Consider the following 18077-nt stretch of genomic DNA (forward strand, 5'->3'; position numbering starts at 1 on the left):
ACTCAATTACAGGGACAGAGAGAACTCCTGACTGTAGTCATACAAGAACCATTCATACTGTCAGATCTAATATGAAGAACTGAATACAACCACAAGAACCATTCATACTGTCAGATCTAATATGAAGAACTGAATACTAAAGAGAAGAAGAGGTTGACCAGTACATATTCATGTAACTTTATTTTTCATTGGCAGATCAATAAAAAGTTTGCTTCAATGCAGTTATCCAAACACATTCATGATCAGTAACTAAAATAACTAATCTAGTTTTAAAGACAATTAATAAACACATGTATTCATTTCATAAACTGTGTATCATTAAATAAAGTTGTAAAATAATCCCCCCAAACTAGTGGTGAAAAGTGATCATCACACCATCTCTATCTGATACATGTTATGGGTGGAAGGTAGCCTCGTGGCTATTAGAGCATTGGGCCAGTAACCAAAAGGTTTCTAGATTGAATCCCGGTGACAAGGTAAAAATCTGTTGTTCTGCTCTTGAACAAGGCAGTTAACCCACTGTTCCTAGGCCATCATTGTAAATGAGAATGTGTTCTTAACTGACTTGCCTAGTTAAATAAAGGTTCAATAAATAAAAAAAGTGTATACTAGCTCCTTCCCACAGAATACTGCAGAGGGACAACCTGGTCTCAGAGCAAAACGTATTATATTATATAAAAAACATCCGTGCCACTCCATTTAGTATGTTAGGTTACATTACATTGGACTACCAATATAAACTGAACTAAAATATAAACTAAACATGTAAAGTGTTGGTTTCATGAGCTGAAATAAAAGAATCCAGCAATGTTCCATATGCACAAAAAGTTAATGTCTCTCAAATGTTGTGCACAACTTTGTTTATATCCCTGTTAGTGAGCAATTCAGCATTTGTCAAGATAATCCATATTAACATCCATCCATATCAAGATGCTGATAAAACAGCATGATTATTACACAGGTGCACCTTGTGCTGGGGGACAATAAAAGGCCACACAACACAATGTCACAGATGTCTCAAGTTTAGGGAATGTGCAATTGTCATGATGACTGCAGGAATGTCCACCAGAGATGTTGCCAGAGAACTCAATATTTATATCTCTACCATAAGACACCTCTAACGTCCTTTTAGAGAATTTGGCAGTACATCCAACCAGCCTCACAACTGCAGATCACATGTAACCACTTTGCTAAAGTCCTGCGTGATGAGATTCAAACACGCAACCTTTGGCTAGACGTTTGAGTTACACGCCCATCCTACCACAGAGCAGGAGTAAGGCTTCTCTCCTATGTGTAAATGTTGGTGTGTTTTTAAGCTGCCCAGTTGAAACTCTCCCCACAGACAGAGTCAGACCAGGCTGAGAGGGAAGCAGTACCACCTAGTCAATTGTCAGACTAGTGTCTGACAAATCTCAAATCAAAATGAGAAGCCTCACAGAGGGTATTCAACACTAAGTGCACATCTTTACAGTAGAAGCTAACAAAACAAAAAGGACACTAAAACTGACAAGGTGCACACTGATCAGTAAAGTAAAGAGAGGCTAACATTATGTAATGCTCCCTTTCCTCTGGACAGTTCTCTCACAGTGAGAAACAACAGGATTACAATAGTGTTCTATACTTTCTTCATTTGATCCAATTCAACGTTACAACTTCTTTTATGAGATGAATTAAGTGATGGAGTGACTTTATTCTTAGCTGGTCAGAGAACTGATGAGGCTTTTCTCCTTAATGTACACGTTGGTGTGTTTTTAAGTTGCTCTGGTGAGAAAAACTCTTGCCACAGCCAGAGCAGACGTAAGGCTTCTCTCCTGTGTGTGTTCTCTGATGAACTTTTAGCTCATTTGATGTTTTAAAACATTTTCCACAGACAGAGCAGTAATAAGGCTTCTCTCCTGTGTGTGTTCTCTGATGAACTTTTAGCTCAGTTGATGTTTTGAAGCATTTTACACAGTCAGAGCAGGAGTAAGGGTTTTCTCCTGTATGTATACGTTCATGTGTTTTTAAGGAATCCAATCGGGAGAAACTCTTCCCACAGTCAGAGCAGAAGTAAGGCTTCTCTCCTGTATGTGTTCTCTGATGAAGTTTAAGCTCAGTTGATGTTTTGAAGCATTTTCCACAGTCAGAGCAGAAGTAACGCCTCTCTCCTGTATGTGTTCTCTGATGTACTTTTAGCTCAGTTGATGTTTTGAAGCATTTTCCACAGGCAGAGCAGGAGTATGGCTTCTCTCCTGTATGTATACGTTCATGTGATTTCAAGTTATCCAATCGGGAGAAACGTTTTCCACAGTCAGAGCAGTAGTAAGGCTTCTCTCCTGTATGTATACGTTCATGTGATTTCAAGGTATCCGATCGGGAGAAACTCTTCCCACAATCAGAGCAGGAGTAAGGCTTCTCTCCTGTGTGTATTTGTTGGTGTGCTTTTAAGCTGCTCATTTGAGAGAAGCTCTCCCCACAGGCAGAGCAGTAGTAAGGCTTCTCTCCCGTATGTATACGTTGGTGTGTTTTTAAGGTATCCAGTCGAGAGAAACTTACCCCACAGTCAGAGCAGGAGTAAGGCTTCTCTCCTGTGTGTATTTTTAGGTGTATTTTTAGCTTTGATAGAAATGGGAAAATCTCCACACAATGTGGGCAGTGGTGAGACCTCTTAGCTCTGTGATCTTCCTGCTGTTGCTCTCTGGATGTAGAGAATGTCTCAAAATGGTCTCCTGTGTGAACAACATCAGAAGAACCAGTCAAGTAGTGTGATATACATGTCAGTCAAATGTATTTTATGAAGCCCTTTTTACATCAGCAGTTGTCACAAAGTGCTAAACAGAAACCCAGCCTAAAACACTAAAGAGCAACCTTTGCAGATGTAGAAGCACAGTGGCCACGAAAAACTCACTAGAAAGGTAGGAACCTCGGAAGAAACCTAAAGAGGAACCAGGCTCTGAGGGGTGGCCAGTCCTCTTCTGGCTGTTCCGGGTGACATATAAATTCATGTAAGTCGGCTGTACAATTACAGAACGGGAATAAAACTATTCTCAAACTGGGTAGGAGTCAAAAACTAAAAAGGGGCGAAAGTCAAAAACTATTAGCCATATCATCCTCCATTCACTATCACAAGAGTTAGAAACTACACAGCCGTATCACAGAACTTAACTACTTAAAACCTGTTAAGGCTGCAAGCCCGAGGTCGGTACACCTATGACAACATCCAGCTCAACATCCAGCTCAAGTGCAGGGCGCGAAATTCAAAATCTATTTTTTTTTTTTTATATTTAACTTTCACACATTAACAAGTCCAATACGGCATTTGAAAGATAAACATCTTGTGAATCCAGCCAACATGTCCGATTTTTTAAATGTATTACAGCAAAAACACCACGTATATTTATGTTAGCTCACCACCAAATACAAAAGAGGACAGACATTTTTCACAGCACCGGTAGCATGCAGCTTGCATGCACAAAGCCAACCTAACTAACCTAGAACTAACCTAAATAACCTAGAAAAAACTACCTCAGATGACAGTCCTATAACATGTTACACAATAAATCTATGTTTTGTTCAAAAAATGTGCATATTTGAGCTATAAATCAGTTTTACATTACTGCTACCATCATAGCTACAGTCAGAAATAGCACGGGAGTAGCCAGAGTAAATACAGACACCAACGTCAACTACCTAATTACACATCATAAAACATTTCAGAAAAATATATTGTGGATAGCAAATGAAAGACAAAGATCTTTTGAATACAGCCAATATTTCAGATTTTTTAAATGTTTTACAGCGAAAACACCACATATATTTATGTTAGCTCACCACCAAATACAAAAAGAGAGACAGACATTTTTCACAGCACCGGTAGCATGCAGCTAGCATGCAGCTAGCATGCACAAAGCCAACCTAACTAACCTAGAACTAACCTAAATAACCTAGAAAAAACTACCTCAGATGACAGTCCTATAACATGTTACACAATAAATCTATGTTTTGTTCAAAAAATTTGCATATTTGAGCTATAAATCAGTTTTACATTACTGCTACCATCATAGCTACCATCATAGCTACAGTCAGAAATAGCACGGGAGCAGCCAGAGTAATTACAGACACCAACGTCAACTACCCAATTACTCATCATAAAACATTTCCGAAAAATATATGGTGGATAGCTAATGAAAGACTAAGATCTTGTGAATACAGCCAATATTTCCGATTTTTTAAGTGTTTTACAGCGAAAACACAATATATCGTCATATTAGCTTACTACAATAGCAAACATCACAACAAAGCAAACGGTAGCATAGCACAGTTCGACAGATATATATGAAATAGCATCTCAGATTGGGTCCTTATCTTTGTTGATCTTCATTCAGAATGTTGCACAAGGGGTCTTTTGTTCAGAAACGTCTTTGTTTGGATCCAGAAGAACTATTTCCCTCTTGAATTAGCAAGCACACTGGCTATGCTGCGCTAACCTCTCCTTCGTCTTCAAACGCATCACGTATAAAGTCACGAATAAATTTCAATAATATAATTAAACTATATTGAAAAAACATACTGATATTGTGACATGTATCAAATAAAATCGAAGCCAGATGTCATATTCATCTATAACGACCGTTTTCCAGGTGGAGAGTCCAGGTCCAAATTCACGCCTCAGAAAAGAAAAATAATTGCGGTCCTCTCACTCCAAGAGGGTGTATGCATTCTCTGAAAGAGATATTCAACTCCTTTCTGCTCTCACTTCCGCATGACACCCAGAGGAAGGTGTATGACGTGTTTCTACAGTCCTAAGTGACATGACCTTTTATAGACAAGCTCTTGAAGAGAGACTTCGCTTTTGGAAATCTCACTTCCGGATAGGAAATGAGCTGTAAAAAGGGTTCTGTTTCACTTAGAGACATAATTCAAACGTTTTTAGAAACTAGAGAGTGTTTTCTATCCAATATTAATAATAATATGCATATTGTACGAGCAAGAATTGAGAACGAGGCCGTTTGAAATGGCCACCTCTTTCCAGGTTACTCAATGCTGCTCTTACAGCCATAACAGGTTAACTTCTTTAGTCTCCTCTCTGATCACTCCAGACAGCCCAGTGAATAAAACACATGCTGACAATACTGGTGTCAAACCATGCACGTCTCAGTAGCATGAAATAACATCTACCTTCTCAATGAAACAGTTCTACTGCAACTTCATCACAGTGGGAAGATGGAACAAATAACAAACTTAGTTAGATAGAACCTGCTCTTACCATGAGAAACACATTTCCCAATATTCTCCTCCTCTTCTTCATCTTTAATGTTGACATTCAGCTCCAGTGTTTGACTGCAGTCTTCCAGCTTCACTGATGCCATCTCTGGATCCTGCGGTGCAAACTGTGTTCCACTGTCACAATCAGGACCCAGTGACTGTAGGTTTGGACTCGGTGTGGAAGGAGAGTGGCAGGCTGGGTTTGTCCTCACTGTTGATGTTACCGGCTTCAGACTTAATTCAAGTCGTCCTGTAGATATAATGAGAAACGGACACAAAAAGTTATTGTCTTGACAGTTCTGCCACTTTCTTTATTATAACAAAATATATAAAAATGTTATTTTGTTAATTTCTCTCATTTCCATATATCAGGTAATTAATCATTGACAACAAAACATTAATTCACATTAGACAAAGTACACACTTTAAATTACACAACATAAGCGCACTTAATCTATAGTAGATCTCCTAAATTCACATAAATGCATAAATTACTCAAAAACCATTTAGTACAAGGTTGCAGAATGTTTTAGGCAGTACTATGTACTATTTTCCTGAATAATATTCACTGTATTATTTAGCGTTATGTTGGCCTTTGGCCATCCCTATCTACCGTCCAACGGAGAGGGATGGAGGACAGAGATAGGGAGAGAGGACAGAGATAGGGATGGAGGACACACACACAGAGAAAGAGAGCGTGAGAGACCGAGAGCGAGCGAGAGATGGAGGACAAAGAGAGAGATGGAGGACAGAGAGAGGGATGGAGGACAGAGAGAGAGATGGAGGTCAAAGAGAGAGATGGAGGACAAAGAGAGAGATGGAGGACAGAGAGAGGAAGGGAGGACAGAGAGAGAGCTGGAGGACAGAGAGAGAGACGGAGGACAGAGAGAAGGAGAGAGAGGGAGAGATGACAGACAGAGGGAGAGATGAGAGAGAGGGAGAGAGGACAGAGAAAGAGGACAGAAAAAGAGAGAGAGGACAGAGAAAGAGAGAGAGGACAGAGAAAGAGAGAGAGGAAAGAGAGAGAGGACAGAGAGAGAGACAGAGAGAGGGAGAGAGGACAGAGAGAGAAAGAGAGAGGACAGAGAAAGAGAGAGAGAGTGATGGACTGACCTGCTGGGAGAGGTAGATATAGGGGGGAGTGTGTGTGTGTGTGTGTGTGTGTAGAAAGAGTGTGTGATATGAACAGTTGATCAAACTTCATCAAACATTACCGACCACTCCCCCTCTTTTGTTTTGAGTAAGGCAGCTCCAAAAGGAAGGTGTTTCAGCCTTGAGAAATAATGAGAAATTATAGATCAAACGTATCGGTGCTCATCGGCCATTGGACATAAACATTACACACCTAGGAAGAGCAGTGGTTCTCTCTATTAGTATTATCTCTGTATTACCCACATTATAACACCTAGGTAGAGCAGTGGTTATCTCTGTACTAGTATTATTCACATTAAAACACCTAGGTAGATCAGTGGTTATCTCTGTACTAGTATTATTCACATTAAAACACCTAGGTAGATCAGTGGTTATCTCTGTACTAGTATTATTCACATTAAAACACCTAGGTAGATCAGTGGTTATCTCTGTACTAGTATTATTCACATTAAAACACCTAGGTAGATCAGTGGTTCTCTCGGTATTAGTATTATCTCTGTATTACCCACATTAAAACACCTAGGTAGAGCAGTGGTTATCTCTGTTTTAGTATTATCTCTGTATTACCCACATTAAAACACCTAGGTAGAGCAGTGGTTATCTCTGTTTTAGTATTATCTCTGTATTACCCACATTAAAACACCTAGGTAGAGCAGTGGTTCTCTCGGTATTAGTATTATCTCTGTATTACCCACATTATAACACCTAGGTAGAGCAGTGGTTCTCTCGGTATTAGTATTATCTTTGTATTACCCACATTAAAACACCTAGGTAGAGCAGTGGTTATCTCGGTATTAGTATTATCTCTGTATTACCCACATTAAAACACCTAGGTAGAGCAGTGGTTCTCTCGGTATTAGTATTATCTCTGTATTACCCACATTATAACACCTAGGTAGAGCAGTGGTTCTCTCGGTATTAGTATTATCTTTGTATTACCCACATTATAACACCTAGGTAGAGCAGTGGTTCTCTCGGTATTAGTATTATCTCTGTATTACCCACATTAAAACACCTAGGAAGATCAGTGGTTCTCTCGGTATTAGTATTATCTCTGTATTACCCACATTAAAACACCTAGGTAGAGCAGTGGTTCTCTCGGTATTAGTATTATCTCTGTATTACCCACATTAAAACACCTAGGTAGAGCAGTGGTTCTCTCTGTGTTAGTATTATCTCTGTATTACCCACATTAAAACACCTAGGTAGATCAGTGGTTATCTCTGTATTAGTATTATCTCTGTATTACCCACATTATAACACCTAGGTAGAGCAGTGGTTATCTCTGTATTAGTATTATCTCTGTATTACCCACATTAAAACACCTAGGTAGATCAGTGGTTATCTCGGTATTAGTTTTATCTCTGTATTACCCACATTAAAACACCTAGGTAGAGCAGTGGTTATCTCTGTATTAGTATTATCTCTGTATTACCCACATTATAACACCTAGGTAGAGCAGTGGTTCTCTCTGTATTAGTATTATCTCTGTATTACCCACATTATAACACCTAGGTAGATCAGTGGTTATCTCTGTATTAGTATTATCTCTGTATTACCCACATTATAACACCTAGGTAGAGCAGTGGTTCTCTCTGTATTAGTATTATCTCTGTATTACCCACATTAAAACACCTAGGTAGATCAGTGGTTATCTCAGTATTAGTATTATCTCTGTATTACCCACATTAAAACACCTAGGTAGAGCAGTGGTTATCTCTGTATTAGTATTATCTCTGTATTACCCACATTAAAACACCTAGGTAGAGCAGTGGTTCTCTCTGTATTAGTATTATCTCTGTATTACCCACATTTAAAACACCTAGGTAGAGCAGTGGTTATCTCTGTATTAGTATTATCTCTGTATTACCCACATTTAAAACACCTAGGTAGAGCAGTGGTTATCTCTGTATTAGTATTATCTCTGTATTACCCACATTTAAAACACCTAGGTAGATCAGTGGTTATCTCTGTATTAGTATTATCTTTGTATTACCCACATTAAAACACCTAGGTAGAGCAGTGGTTATCTCGGTATTAGTATTATCTCTGTATTACCCACATTATAACACCTAGGTAGAGCAGTGGTTATCTCTGTATTAGTATTATCTCTGTATTACCCACATTAAAACACCTAGGTAGAGCAGTGGTTATCTCTGTATTAGTATTATCTCTGTATTACCCACATTATAACACCTAGGTAGAGCAGTGGTTATCTCTGTATTAGTATTATCTCTGTATTACCCACATTATAACACCTAGGTAGAGCAGAGAGGACAGAGCATGTGGCTTTGCAACACACAGGTGTTTCATCTCCACACTGGGATGATTTTAACAGTGCAACGCCACACAGGCCTCATGCCGCTCAGGTAGGAGAGTACCAGAAATAAATGAATAATAAAATAGTATGATATGTAATGTTTTTATGGTTACATAAGACAGATGGTTACTTAATAAATGGAATTTGGTGGTGCTGTACTGTAACAGCGAGCTGAGCCAGTTGAAAGAATTGATGCCAGTGATATATTGTTGGTAACTGTGTGTTCCTTCATTAGTTTTGTATTTTTTATTCATTTATTTCTTTTTTTATTTTACCTATCACACTAATTTGAGAGTCCCAGATTTATATTTACTATGTTACATCTAGTCTATGAGACGAGGCTGCTCCTTAACCTACATTATAAACACGCAGATCAAGAGGTGTGTTTTTATTTGTCAAACGGCAGTCAAGCATCGATCACAATGTCACCAGAATAAGACCCTGGAAATGTATTGGAAAGGAGTATCAAGATAACCTTGCACTTTCACCAAGCTGTGAAGGTAATCCTGTTGTTTAATCCGTAATAAACTGCATGGTTTCCCGAGCGGTAGTGGGAGGACCACACCGTATCATCGCGTGACTCCAAGTTTACTTCCATATCATGGTTATTATAGCAAGATTTTTACATAAAGCCGTTTACATCGGCATTTCTCGCATAATACATTTAAACGCCTACGGTGGTAGGCTTGATCACCGACGACGACGAGACAGCCTATAGGGAGTAGGTCAGAGACCTGGCAGTGTGGCGCTAGGACAACAACCTCTCCCTCAACATGGGCAAAACTAAGGAGCTTATCAAGGACTAAAGGAAACAGAGGGCTGAACACGCCCCCCATTCACCTTGACGGGGATGTAGTGGAGCGAGAGCGTCGAGTTCCTCAGTGTCCACGTCACTAAGGACCTATCATGGTCCAAACACACCAACAGTCGTGAAGAGGGCAACGCCCCTTCCCCCTCAGGAGGCTGACAAGTTTAGGCATGGGCCCTCTGAACACTGGCTCTATGCACACCCACTACTCTACCCACACAAACTACACTGACACTCAACAGACAGACACACATACGCATATTGACTCCACACACACACAGGTTATTATATCCTGATTGTCAAGTCACTTTCACCCCTAGCTACATCCTGTATTACCTCAATTAACCCTGCAGATTCATCCTGTATTACCTCAATTAACCCTGCAGATTGATCCTGTATTACCTCAATTAACCCTGCAGATTCATCCTGTATTACCTCAATTAACCCTGCAGATTGATCCTGTATTACCTCAATTAACCCTGCAGATTCATCCTGTATTACCTCAAATTACCACAAAACCACGCAGCTAACCGATCGCTGCAGCTGTACATAGTCCATCGGTATATAGCCCACCCAATTTACCTACCTCACCCCATACTGTTTTTTTATTTATTTACTTTTCTCCTCTTTTGCACACCAGTATCTCTACTTGCACATGATCATCTGAGGATTTATCACTCCAGTGTTAATCTGCTAAATTGTAATTATTCGATTTATTGCCTACCTCCTCATGCCTTTTGCACACATTGTATATAGATTCTCTTTTTTTCTACCATGTTATTGACTTGTTTATTGTTTACTCCATGTGTAACCCTGTGTTGTTGTCTGTTCACACTGCTTTGCTTTATCTTGGCCAGGTCGCAGTTGCAAATGAGAACTTGTTCTCAACTAGCCTACCTGGTTAAATAAAGGTGGAAAAAAAAAAAAATTACCCTGCAGATTCATCCTGTATTACCTCAATTAACCCTGCAGATTCATCCTGTTTTACCTCAATTAACCCTGCAGATTCATACTGTATTACCTCAATTAACCCTGCAGATTGATCCTGTATTACCTCAATTAACCCTGCAGATTCATACTGTATTACCACAATTAACCCTGCAGATTGATCCTGTATTACCTCAATTAACCCTGCAGATTCATCCTGTATTACCTCAATTAACCCTGCAGATTCATCCTGTATTACCTCAATTAACCCTGCAGATTCATCCTGTATTACCTCAATTAACCCTGCAGATTCATCCTGTATTACCTCAATTAACCCTGCACATTGATCCTGTATTACCACAATTAACCCTGCAGATTCATACTGTATTCCCACCCTGCACATTGATCCTGTATTACCTCAATTAACCCTGCAGATTCATCCTGTATTACCTCAATTAACCCTGCAGATTCATCCTGTATTACCTCAATTAACCCTGCAGATTGATCCTGTATTACCACCCTGCACATTGGTCCTGTATTACCACCCTGCACATTGATCCTGTATTCCCACCCTGCACATTGATCCTGTATTACCTCAATTAACCCTGCAGATTCATCCTGTATTACCTCAATTAACCCTGCAGATTCATCCTGTATTACCTCAATTAACCCTGCAGATTCATCCTGTATTACCACAATTAACCCTGCAGATTCATCCTGTATTACCACAATTAACCCTGCAGATTCATGTATTACCACCCTGCACATTGATCCTGTATTACCACCCTGCACATTGATCCTGTATTACCACCCTGCACATTGATCCTGTATTACCACCCTGCACATTGATCCTGAATTACCACCCTGCACATTGATCCTGTATTACCACCCTGCACATTGATCCTGTATTACCACCCTGCACATTGACTCGGTACTGGTACTCCTTGTGCTACTATTACTTTCTTTAGAAAATATTTCCCTTTATTTATTAACTATGTATTATTGGAAGGAAGAGTTTCACTGTAAAGTCCACCAGTTGTTATATTTATTAACTATGTATTATTGGAAGGAAAAGTTTCACTGTAAAGTCTACCAGTTGTTATATTTATTAACTATGTATTATTGGAAGGAAGAGTTTCACTGTAAAGTCTACCAGTTGTTATATTTATTAACTATGTACTATTGGAAGGAAGAGTTTCAGTGTAAAGTCTACCAGTTGTTATATTTATTAACTATGCATTATTGGAAGGAAGAGTTTCACTGTAAAGTCTACACATTGTATTTGGCGCATGTGACCAATACAATGTGATTCAACTCGCAAAAACAAAAACCATTTGTATTTACCATTCACACCATAGTAACAAAAATAGATAACATAGAAACAACTGAATGTGTCTGAATATTAGTACACATGTAGAAAACTGATAATCATTACATTCAGCTTCAAAACAGGAGAGCAACCGTGAAATTGTCTCTGATGCAACCTCACTGCCTGCACTGAAGTCCATTGACTCAGACAGAGTTGCCGCCGCCATTTTATCAGCTCGTAAAAAGACATTACACAACAAAACAATAACATGTAAAACGAACTCAGAAATCTCAAATACATGGATTCTTTATGAATTTATCTTAACGAAATAATGTATATTCATTCCCTCAGACAAACCCAGTCTCTAACGATGTGACTTATCACGATCTTCACTCACTCGGTTTGACACAACAAAAACGTCATAAAACCTTCATCAAACGTAACAATACCTTGACGGATTTGCTACCTAACATGTTTTGACATGTTCTTTCGATATTATAAAGTGTAAACGTGCTATTACATACCTGTAGTAATACATTTGAAACGGACACAAATGCTATCGTCTTCATAGCACAGTTCTAGTGCTCCTTCTTCTTCTGAGGTTTTAACGGCAGTTGGCATCCAATGCAAGTTGCATTACCACCACCTACTAGACTGGAGTACAACTCGTTAATACTTCGCTTAGAAAAATAAACAAATACGCGACTATCTACACTCACAAATATACCACCCTACTCCACTATTTAAATCTATTTAGTGCTATCTCAGGCCAACAACCTGAAAGGATGGGACACCACCACTTAACACACCCTGTAACTCTTTTGATGTCAAATCTCGCACACACAAATACCTCTCTGCAGCTGCCACCAGAACTTCAGTTTTCAGCTACCTACATTCCATCCCTTCAGTACAGTTGATAACCATTGCTTTAAATGACAAAAATCCAATCTTACTGAAAAATATATCACTTGTTGGTTTAACACCTCTGTACTGGTACAAATCTACTCCTCCCAGAATCCCTCCCCCTTGACCCATCTTCCTCTCCTTTCTTCACTGCCTCAGCATATGACAACTTCTGCACTACTCTAACCCTGGAAACCTCAACCTGCCTCTCTCGCACGGGACATTTCTGATCCCCAGCCCCAAGGGAACCCCTACAATTAACACATACCACTACTTTCCCCAATGCTACACATTCCTTTGTCTCATGCCCTTCTGCACACCCAGGAACCTCCCTCCTACACACTGCTGCCACATGCCCATAACCTTGACACCTGTAACAACGTAATTTATTCCGCACAAAAGCTTGTACAGGATAACTTATATATCCTAACGTCACTTTTAGTGCTAGTTCTTCTTCAATGTTTTATTTCAGGCTTCACCTATTGGTGTATTGCTACCAACTAGAGTACCGGTAGTGAATAAAACATTTAAATATCAGTCCTCCCGAGTGGCACAGTGGTCTAACGCACTGCTGTTAGCTGTGCCACTAGAGATCCTGGTTCGAGTCCAGGTTCTGTCACAGCCGGCCACGTTTGTGCACATTTGTGGCCTGCTGGAGGTCATTTTGCAGGGCTCTGGCAGTGCACCTCCTGGCACAAAGGCGGAGGTAGCGGTCCTGCTGCTGGGTTGTTGCCCTCCTACTGCCTCCTCCACGTCTCCTGATGTACTGGCCTGTCTCCTGGTAGCGCCTCCATGCTCTGGACACTACGCTGACAGACACAGCAAACCTTTTTGCCACAGCTCGCATTGATGTGCCATCCTGGATGAACTGCACTACCTGAGCCACTTGTGTGGGTTGTAGACTCCGTCTCATGCTACCACTAGAGTGAGAGCACCGCCAGCATTCAAAAGTGACCAAAACATCAGCCAGGAAGCATAGGAACTGAGAAGTGGTCTGTGGTCACCACCTGCAGAATCACTCCTTTTTTGGGGGTGTCTTGCTAATTGCCTATAATTTCCACCTTTTGTCTATTCCATTTGCACAAAAGCATGTGAAATTTATTGTCAATGAGTGTTGCTTCCTAATTGGACAGTTTGATTTCACAGAAGTGTGATTGACTTGGAGTTACATTGTGTTGTTTAAGTGTTCCCTTTATTTTTTTGAGCAGTGTATAATTCGGAGAATCATAGATGACTCCGTCTTCAGTAACGAGTTTCTGCAAATTATTTTTGTTAGCGTTCCTGTATTGGAGATTCAGGAAGAATTTTGTGCATTTTTCTCCATATTCCATCCAGTTTGCTTTATTTTTGTAATAGATTACATTAGATCGTTCTTGAATAAGTTCCTCAAGTTCTTTTTGTTTTTCCTCTGACTTATTTTGTATCTCTGTAGTATCCTTTTTATTGCTATCTACCTGTACTATTAGTTCATGGATTTCCCTTGTTAGTCTTGGCTCTTTAGCCAGAAACTGCTTTTTTATTATTGATGAATATTGAATTGAATGACCCCTTAAGGTACATTTAAAGGTATAACAAACAGCAAACGGATTTGCTGAACCTATATTATACTGGGAAAAAATCTGTTATAAATTCTTTTGTCTTAGTTAAAAATAAGTTGTCCTCCAGTAAACTTTGATTAAATTTCCAATATCCACGTCCACGTGGAAAACCTATAAGAGTTATGTGAATGCCAATTAGATGATGATCCGATCGCATTCTGTCTCCTATTAAAACTTTTTAAACCTTTGACGCAAGAGAGAAAAAGACAAGAAAGTAGTCAAGACGACTAGCTTGATTAAGTCTCCTCCATGTATATCTCACTAGGTCGGGGTTTTTTAGTCTCCAAATATCCACTATTTCTAATGTGTCCATAATATTTCTGATTTCCTTAAAGGCACGGTGATGATAGTTTGTAGAGTGATTAGCTTTACAGTCCATTGAGGTACTTAACACTGTGTTATAGTCTCCTACCATAATGATTAGATCATCTGTTGCCTGTAAGTTCAATAAATTGGTATAAATGTTCTCGAAGAAATGTGGATCATCCTGATTTGGACCATATAAATTGATGAGCCAAATCTCTTTTTCATCCACTTTCATATTCAAAAGGATCCACCTTCCTTGCGAATCATTCCTGATTATTTACACATTCAGATCGAAATGATTGTTAATTAATATCATCACACCCTTTCCCCATTCCTTTTTCCACGCAACTTCATCTAAGGATGTAGAGTGAGTTTCCTGTAAACAGTATATGTTATATTCCTTTTTCCACACAACTTCATCTAAGGATGTAGAGTGAGTTTCCTGTAAACAGTATATGTTATATTCCTTTTTCCACACAACTTCATCTAAGGATGTAGAGTGAGTTTCCTGTAAACAGTATATGTTATATTCCTTTTTCCACACAACTTCATCTAAGGATGTAGAGTGAGTTTCCTGTTAACAGTGTATGTTATATTCCTTTTTCCACACAACTTCATCTAAGGATGTAGAGTGAGTTTCCTGTTAACAGTGTATGTTATATTCCTTTTTCCACACAACTTCATCTAAGGATGTAGAGTGAGTTTCCTGTAAACAGTGTATGTTATATTCCTTTTCTTTTAGCCATGTAAAGACGGATCTTTTTTTATAAACTGCTAAACCATTACAATTATAACTGGCTATACTTATTTCACCCCTTACTGTAACTAGATACTATTCTCAGTCAAAATTGACCATAATTTGTCTTTGTAAAGTTACTGCCATCAGAGGTATTATGAAGGTCAAAACTAGAGCTTTCAAAAGTCTGATATTTACAATTCAAGAAATAGGTTCTAGCAATATTTGTTTTATTCCCTTGCCTGTTTGCCTGTGAGCCAATGCCACAGATGTTAGAAAATTGAGACAAGATATTATGTGTGTGGCAAATCTGAGTAGGTTGAAGTGTATGATATTGGATGGGATATAGTGAGAGTGTGTACGATGTCTGTATAAGAGTAAGACTATAATCTGTGCTGTCCAAATAAATAATAACTCTGCCAATTTGCATGGTTGAGTGTCTATGTGTGTAACATGTAGTGCGTATAGCCTTGATATTCATGATGATAATTGTAATCCATATCGTATCACCATCATAGTTGCATCATAATTACCTTTAACATAATTGAAAATATAACCCAGCATTTCCATAGCAGTTGACGTTTCACATGATCATGGACAAGACCTTGCATTACTCTAGAGACGGCTTCACTACAGTACAAATGTATTCCGTACAATATGTTATTATTCCCCAATGCCCCTATTCTGATATCTTCCCCTTGCTTGTTGTAAACATATATAAACTTGTAGACAAATACATAAAAAAGATAGACAAACAATAAACACATTAAATTATAAAACAGTTCTCAACAAGAGAGAGAAAGCGAGAGAAGAGATAAGAAAAGAGAGAGAGAGAGGAGAGCGAGATCAGGTGTGTGTGTATGTATAAGTCCGTATGTGTAAGCAAGCATGTAATTGAGTATGTGTGTGTTCATATCCACTTCATAATGTTCAGATCATTTTACAGTTCCCATACCTTCTATTTTTTTCTCGTAACCTGAAGTCCCTGTAGAATTTAGTACAGCCACGGTGTTATGGAGCTCTCTCGGAATAGCTGTCCATCTATAAAGAGTTGGTCCACAATGATAAAGGCACGCCTACCACCCTTCCTTTGTTGTCTTTGTACCGGATACAGTCTCTTACGACGTTCATTTATCTCCCATAGATTTTGGTCATTTAGACCGAATTTGGTCCCTTTAAACTCCCTTCCTCTGCTTTTGATCAGCTCCTTTTCTTTGTAGTGTTCAAATTTTGCGATGATCGGTCGGGGACCCTTGGTCTTGTCGCTCCGAGCAAGTCTGTGTACTCGGTGGAACGCCACCTTGTTTACAGACTCTATAGGAAGTTTCAAGGTGAATTGCATGAATCCCAGAAAAAAATAGATTTTCACGCATGTCTAGTAGCGACTCCTTCATCACCCTGTTTTCCCTGAGTAGACAATCCATGTTGGAATCGTGGATTTTTACCTTGGCTGTGAGTGTCTTGTTTTCTCTTTGGAGCGTGAGAATTACACTCTGGCTGACCTCCAAACTCCCCCTCAGCCCTGCTAAGTAAATCGTCCGTGTCTGTAGATTAATCTGTTTTTCTTTTTTTTTGTCGGGTTAAAGTTATTTTGTGAGGTGGTCGAATCTTTCCATGAAGGAGTATGTTGTTCCTCCATAGCGTAAAGCTGTTGATACTCGTCGATTTCCCTCAGGATCTCCTGCAACCAGTTGTTTTACAAAAAGATAACAATGAGTCTTCCCCACGACGACGACAGGTGTCTGTAGTACAGCCAGCTAGCACTCACTGAATCCACGCAAAACAAAGGAACACAAACTTGCAGTCCCAGCCGTAAAGGCTAACGGCGTCGTGGAATCCTTAGCAACAAAACGTTTGTTGGGATTAAAATGGATTTAATGAAAATGTTTTAATGTAAACAACAAACCGAGTGTAGACAGTACAATGTCCTGTTGCGCGCTCTGATGACGTTTTGACGCTGCATCACCACTTGGTATGGCAACTGTTCGGCATCTGACCGCCTAAACCAAATACTTTTAGACTTTTACTCAAGTAGTATTTTACTGGGTGGCTTTCACTTTTACCTTGATAGGAAAGGACTCAAGTATCTTTACTTTTACTCAAATATGACAATTGGGTACTTTTCCACCACTGCCTGCAATGCTTCCAATGTTAATTCCTGAACTCCCAAAAACCTTTCAGCTGCACATACAATTCATCTTTACAATCGGTATCCTTCAACTGGTGAACGACGTCAGGAATCTCAACAGGCTGCGGGTCATCCACTGCCATAGCTTCCTCAGCACCAATCACTCTTTCAACTATTTCCCGCGCCGCCCAGTAGGAGAACTACTGTACAGTCGTGGCCAAAAGTTTTGAGAATGACACAAATATAAATTTTCACAGTCTGCTGCCTCAGTTTGTATGATGGCAATTTGCATATACTCCAGAATGCTATGAAGAGTGATCAGATGAATTGCAATTAATTGCAGACTCTCTTTGCCATGCAAATGAACTGAATCCCCCCAAAACATTTCCACTGCATTTCAGCCCTGACACAAAAGGACCAGCTGACATGTCAGTTATTCTCTCGTTAACACAGGTGTGAGTGTTGACGAGGACAAGGCTGGAGATCACTCTGTCATGCTGATTGAGTTCGAATAACAGACTGGAAGCTTCAAAAGGAGGGTGGTGCTTGGAATCATTGTTCTTCCTCTGTCAATCATGGTTACCTGCAAGGAAACACGTGCCGTCATCATTGCTTTGCACAAAAAGGGCATCACAGGCAAGGATAT

At 39.5% G+C, this 18077-nt stretch overlaps 2 protein-coding genes across 4 annotated transcripts in view; one reads left to right on the forward strand and one right to left on the reverse strand.

Moving 5' to 3' along the window:
* Positions 1 to 12372, reverse strand: part of LOC139533035 (zinc finger protein ZFP2-like) — a 70143-nt gene extending 57771 nt beyond the window's left edge. Inside the window, exons 1-3 of one of the 2 annotated variants that reach the window (XM_071331217.1) lie at positions 12285 to 12366; positions 6459 to 6516; positions 5246 to 5494 (exon numbers count right to left, since the gene is read on the reverse strand). In XM_071331217.1, the coding sequence (XP_071187318.1) occupies positions 5246 to 5494; positions 6459 to 6516; positions 12285 to 12329 (352 nt within the window). In that variant the 5' untranslated portion in view covers positions 12330 to 12366. Of the gene's footprint in view, positions 1 to 5245; positions 5495 to 6458; positions 6517 to 12284 lie in introns of both variants that reach the window. The other variant, XM_071331218.1, reaches the window with a different exon arrangement.
* LOC139533057 (zinc finger protein 135-like) overlaps positions 1 to 18077 on the forward strand; it is a 545377-nt gene that overhangs the window by 314983 nt on the left and 212317 nt on the right. The window lies entirely within an intron of this gene.

This window comes from Salvelinus alpinus, chromosome 10 (assembly GCF_045679555.1).
Source record: "Salvelinus alpinus chromosome 10, SLU_Salpinus.1, whole genome shotgun sequence".
Taxonomy (NCBI): Eukaryota; Metazoa; Chordata; class Actinopteri; order Salmoniformes; family Salmonidae; genus Salvelinus; species Salvelinus alpinus.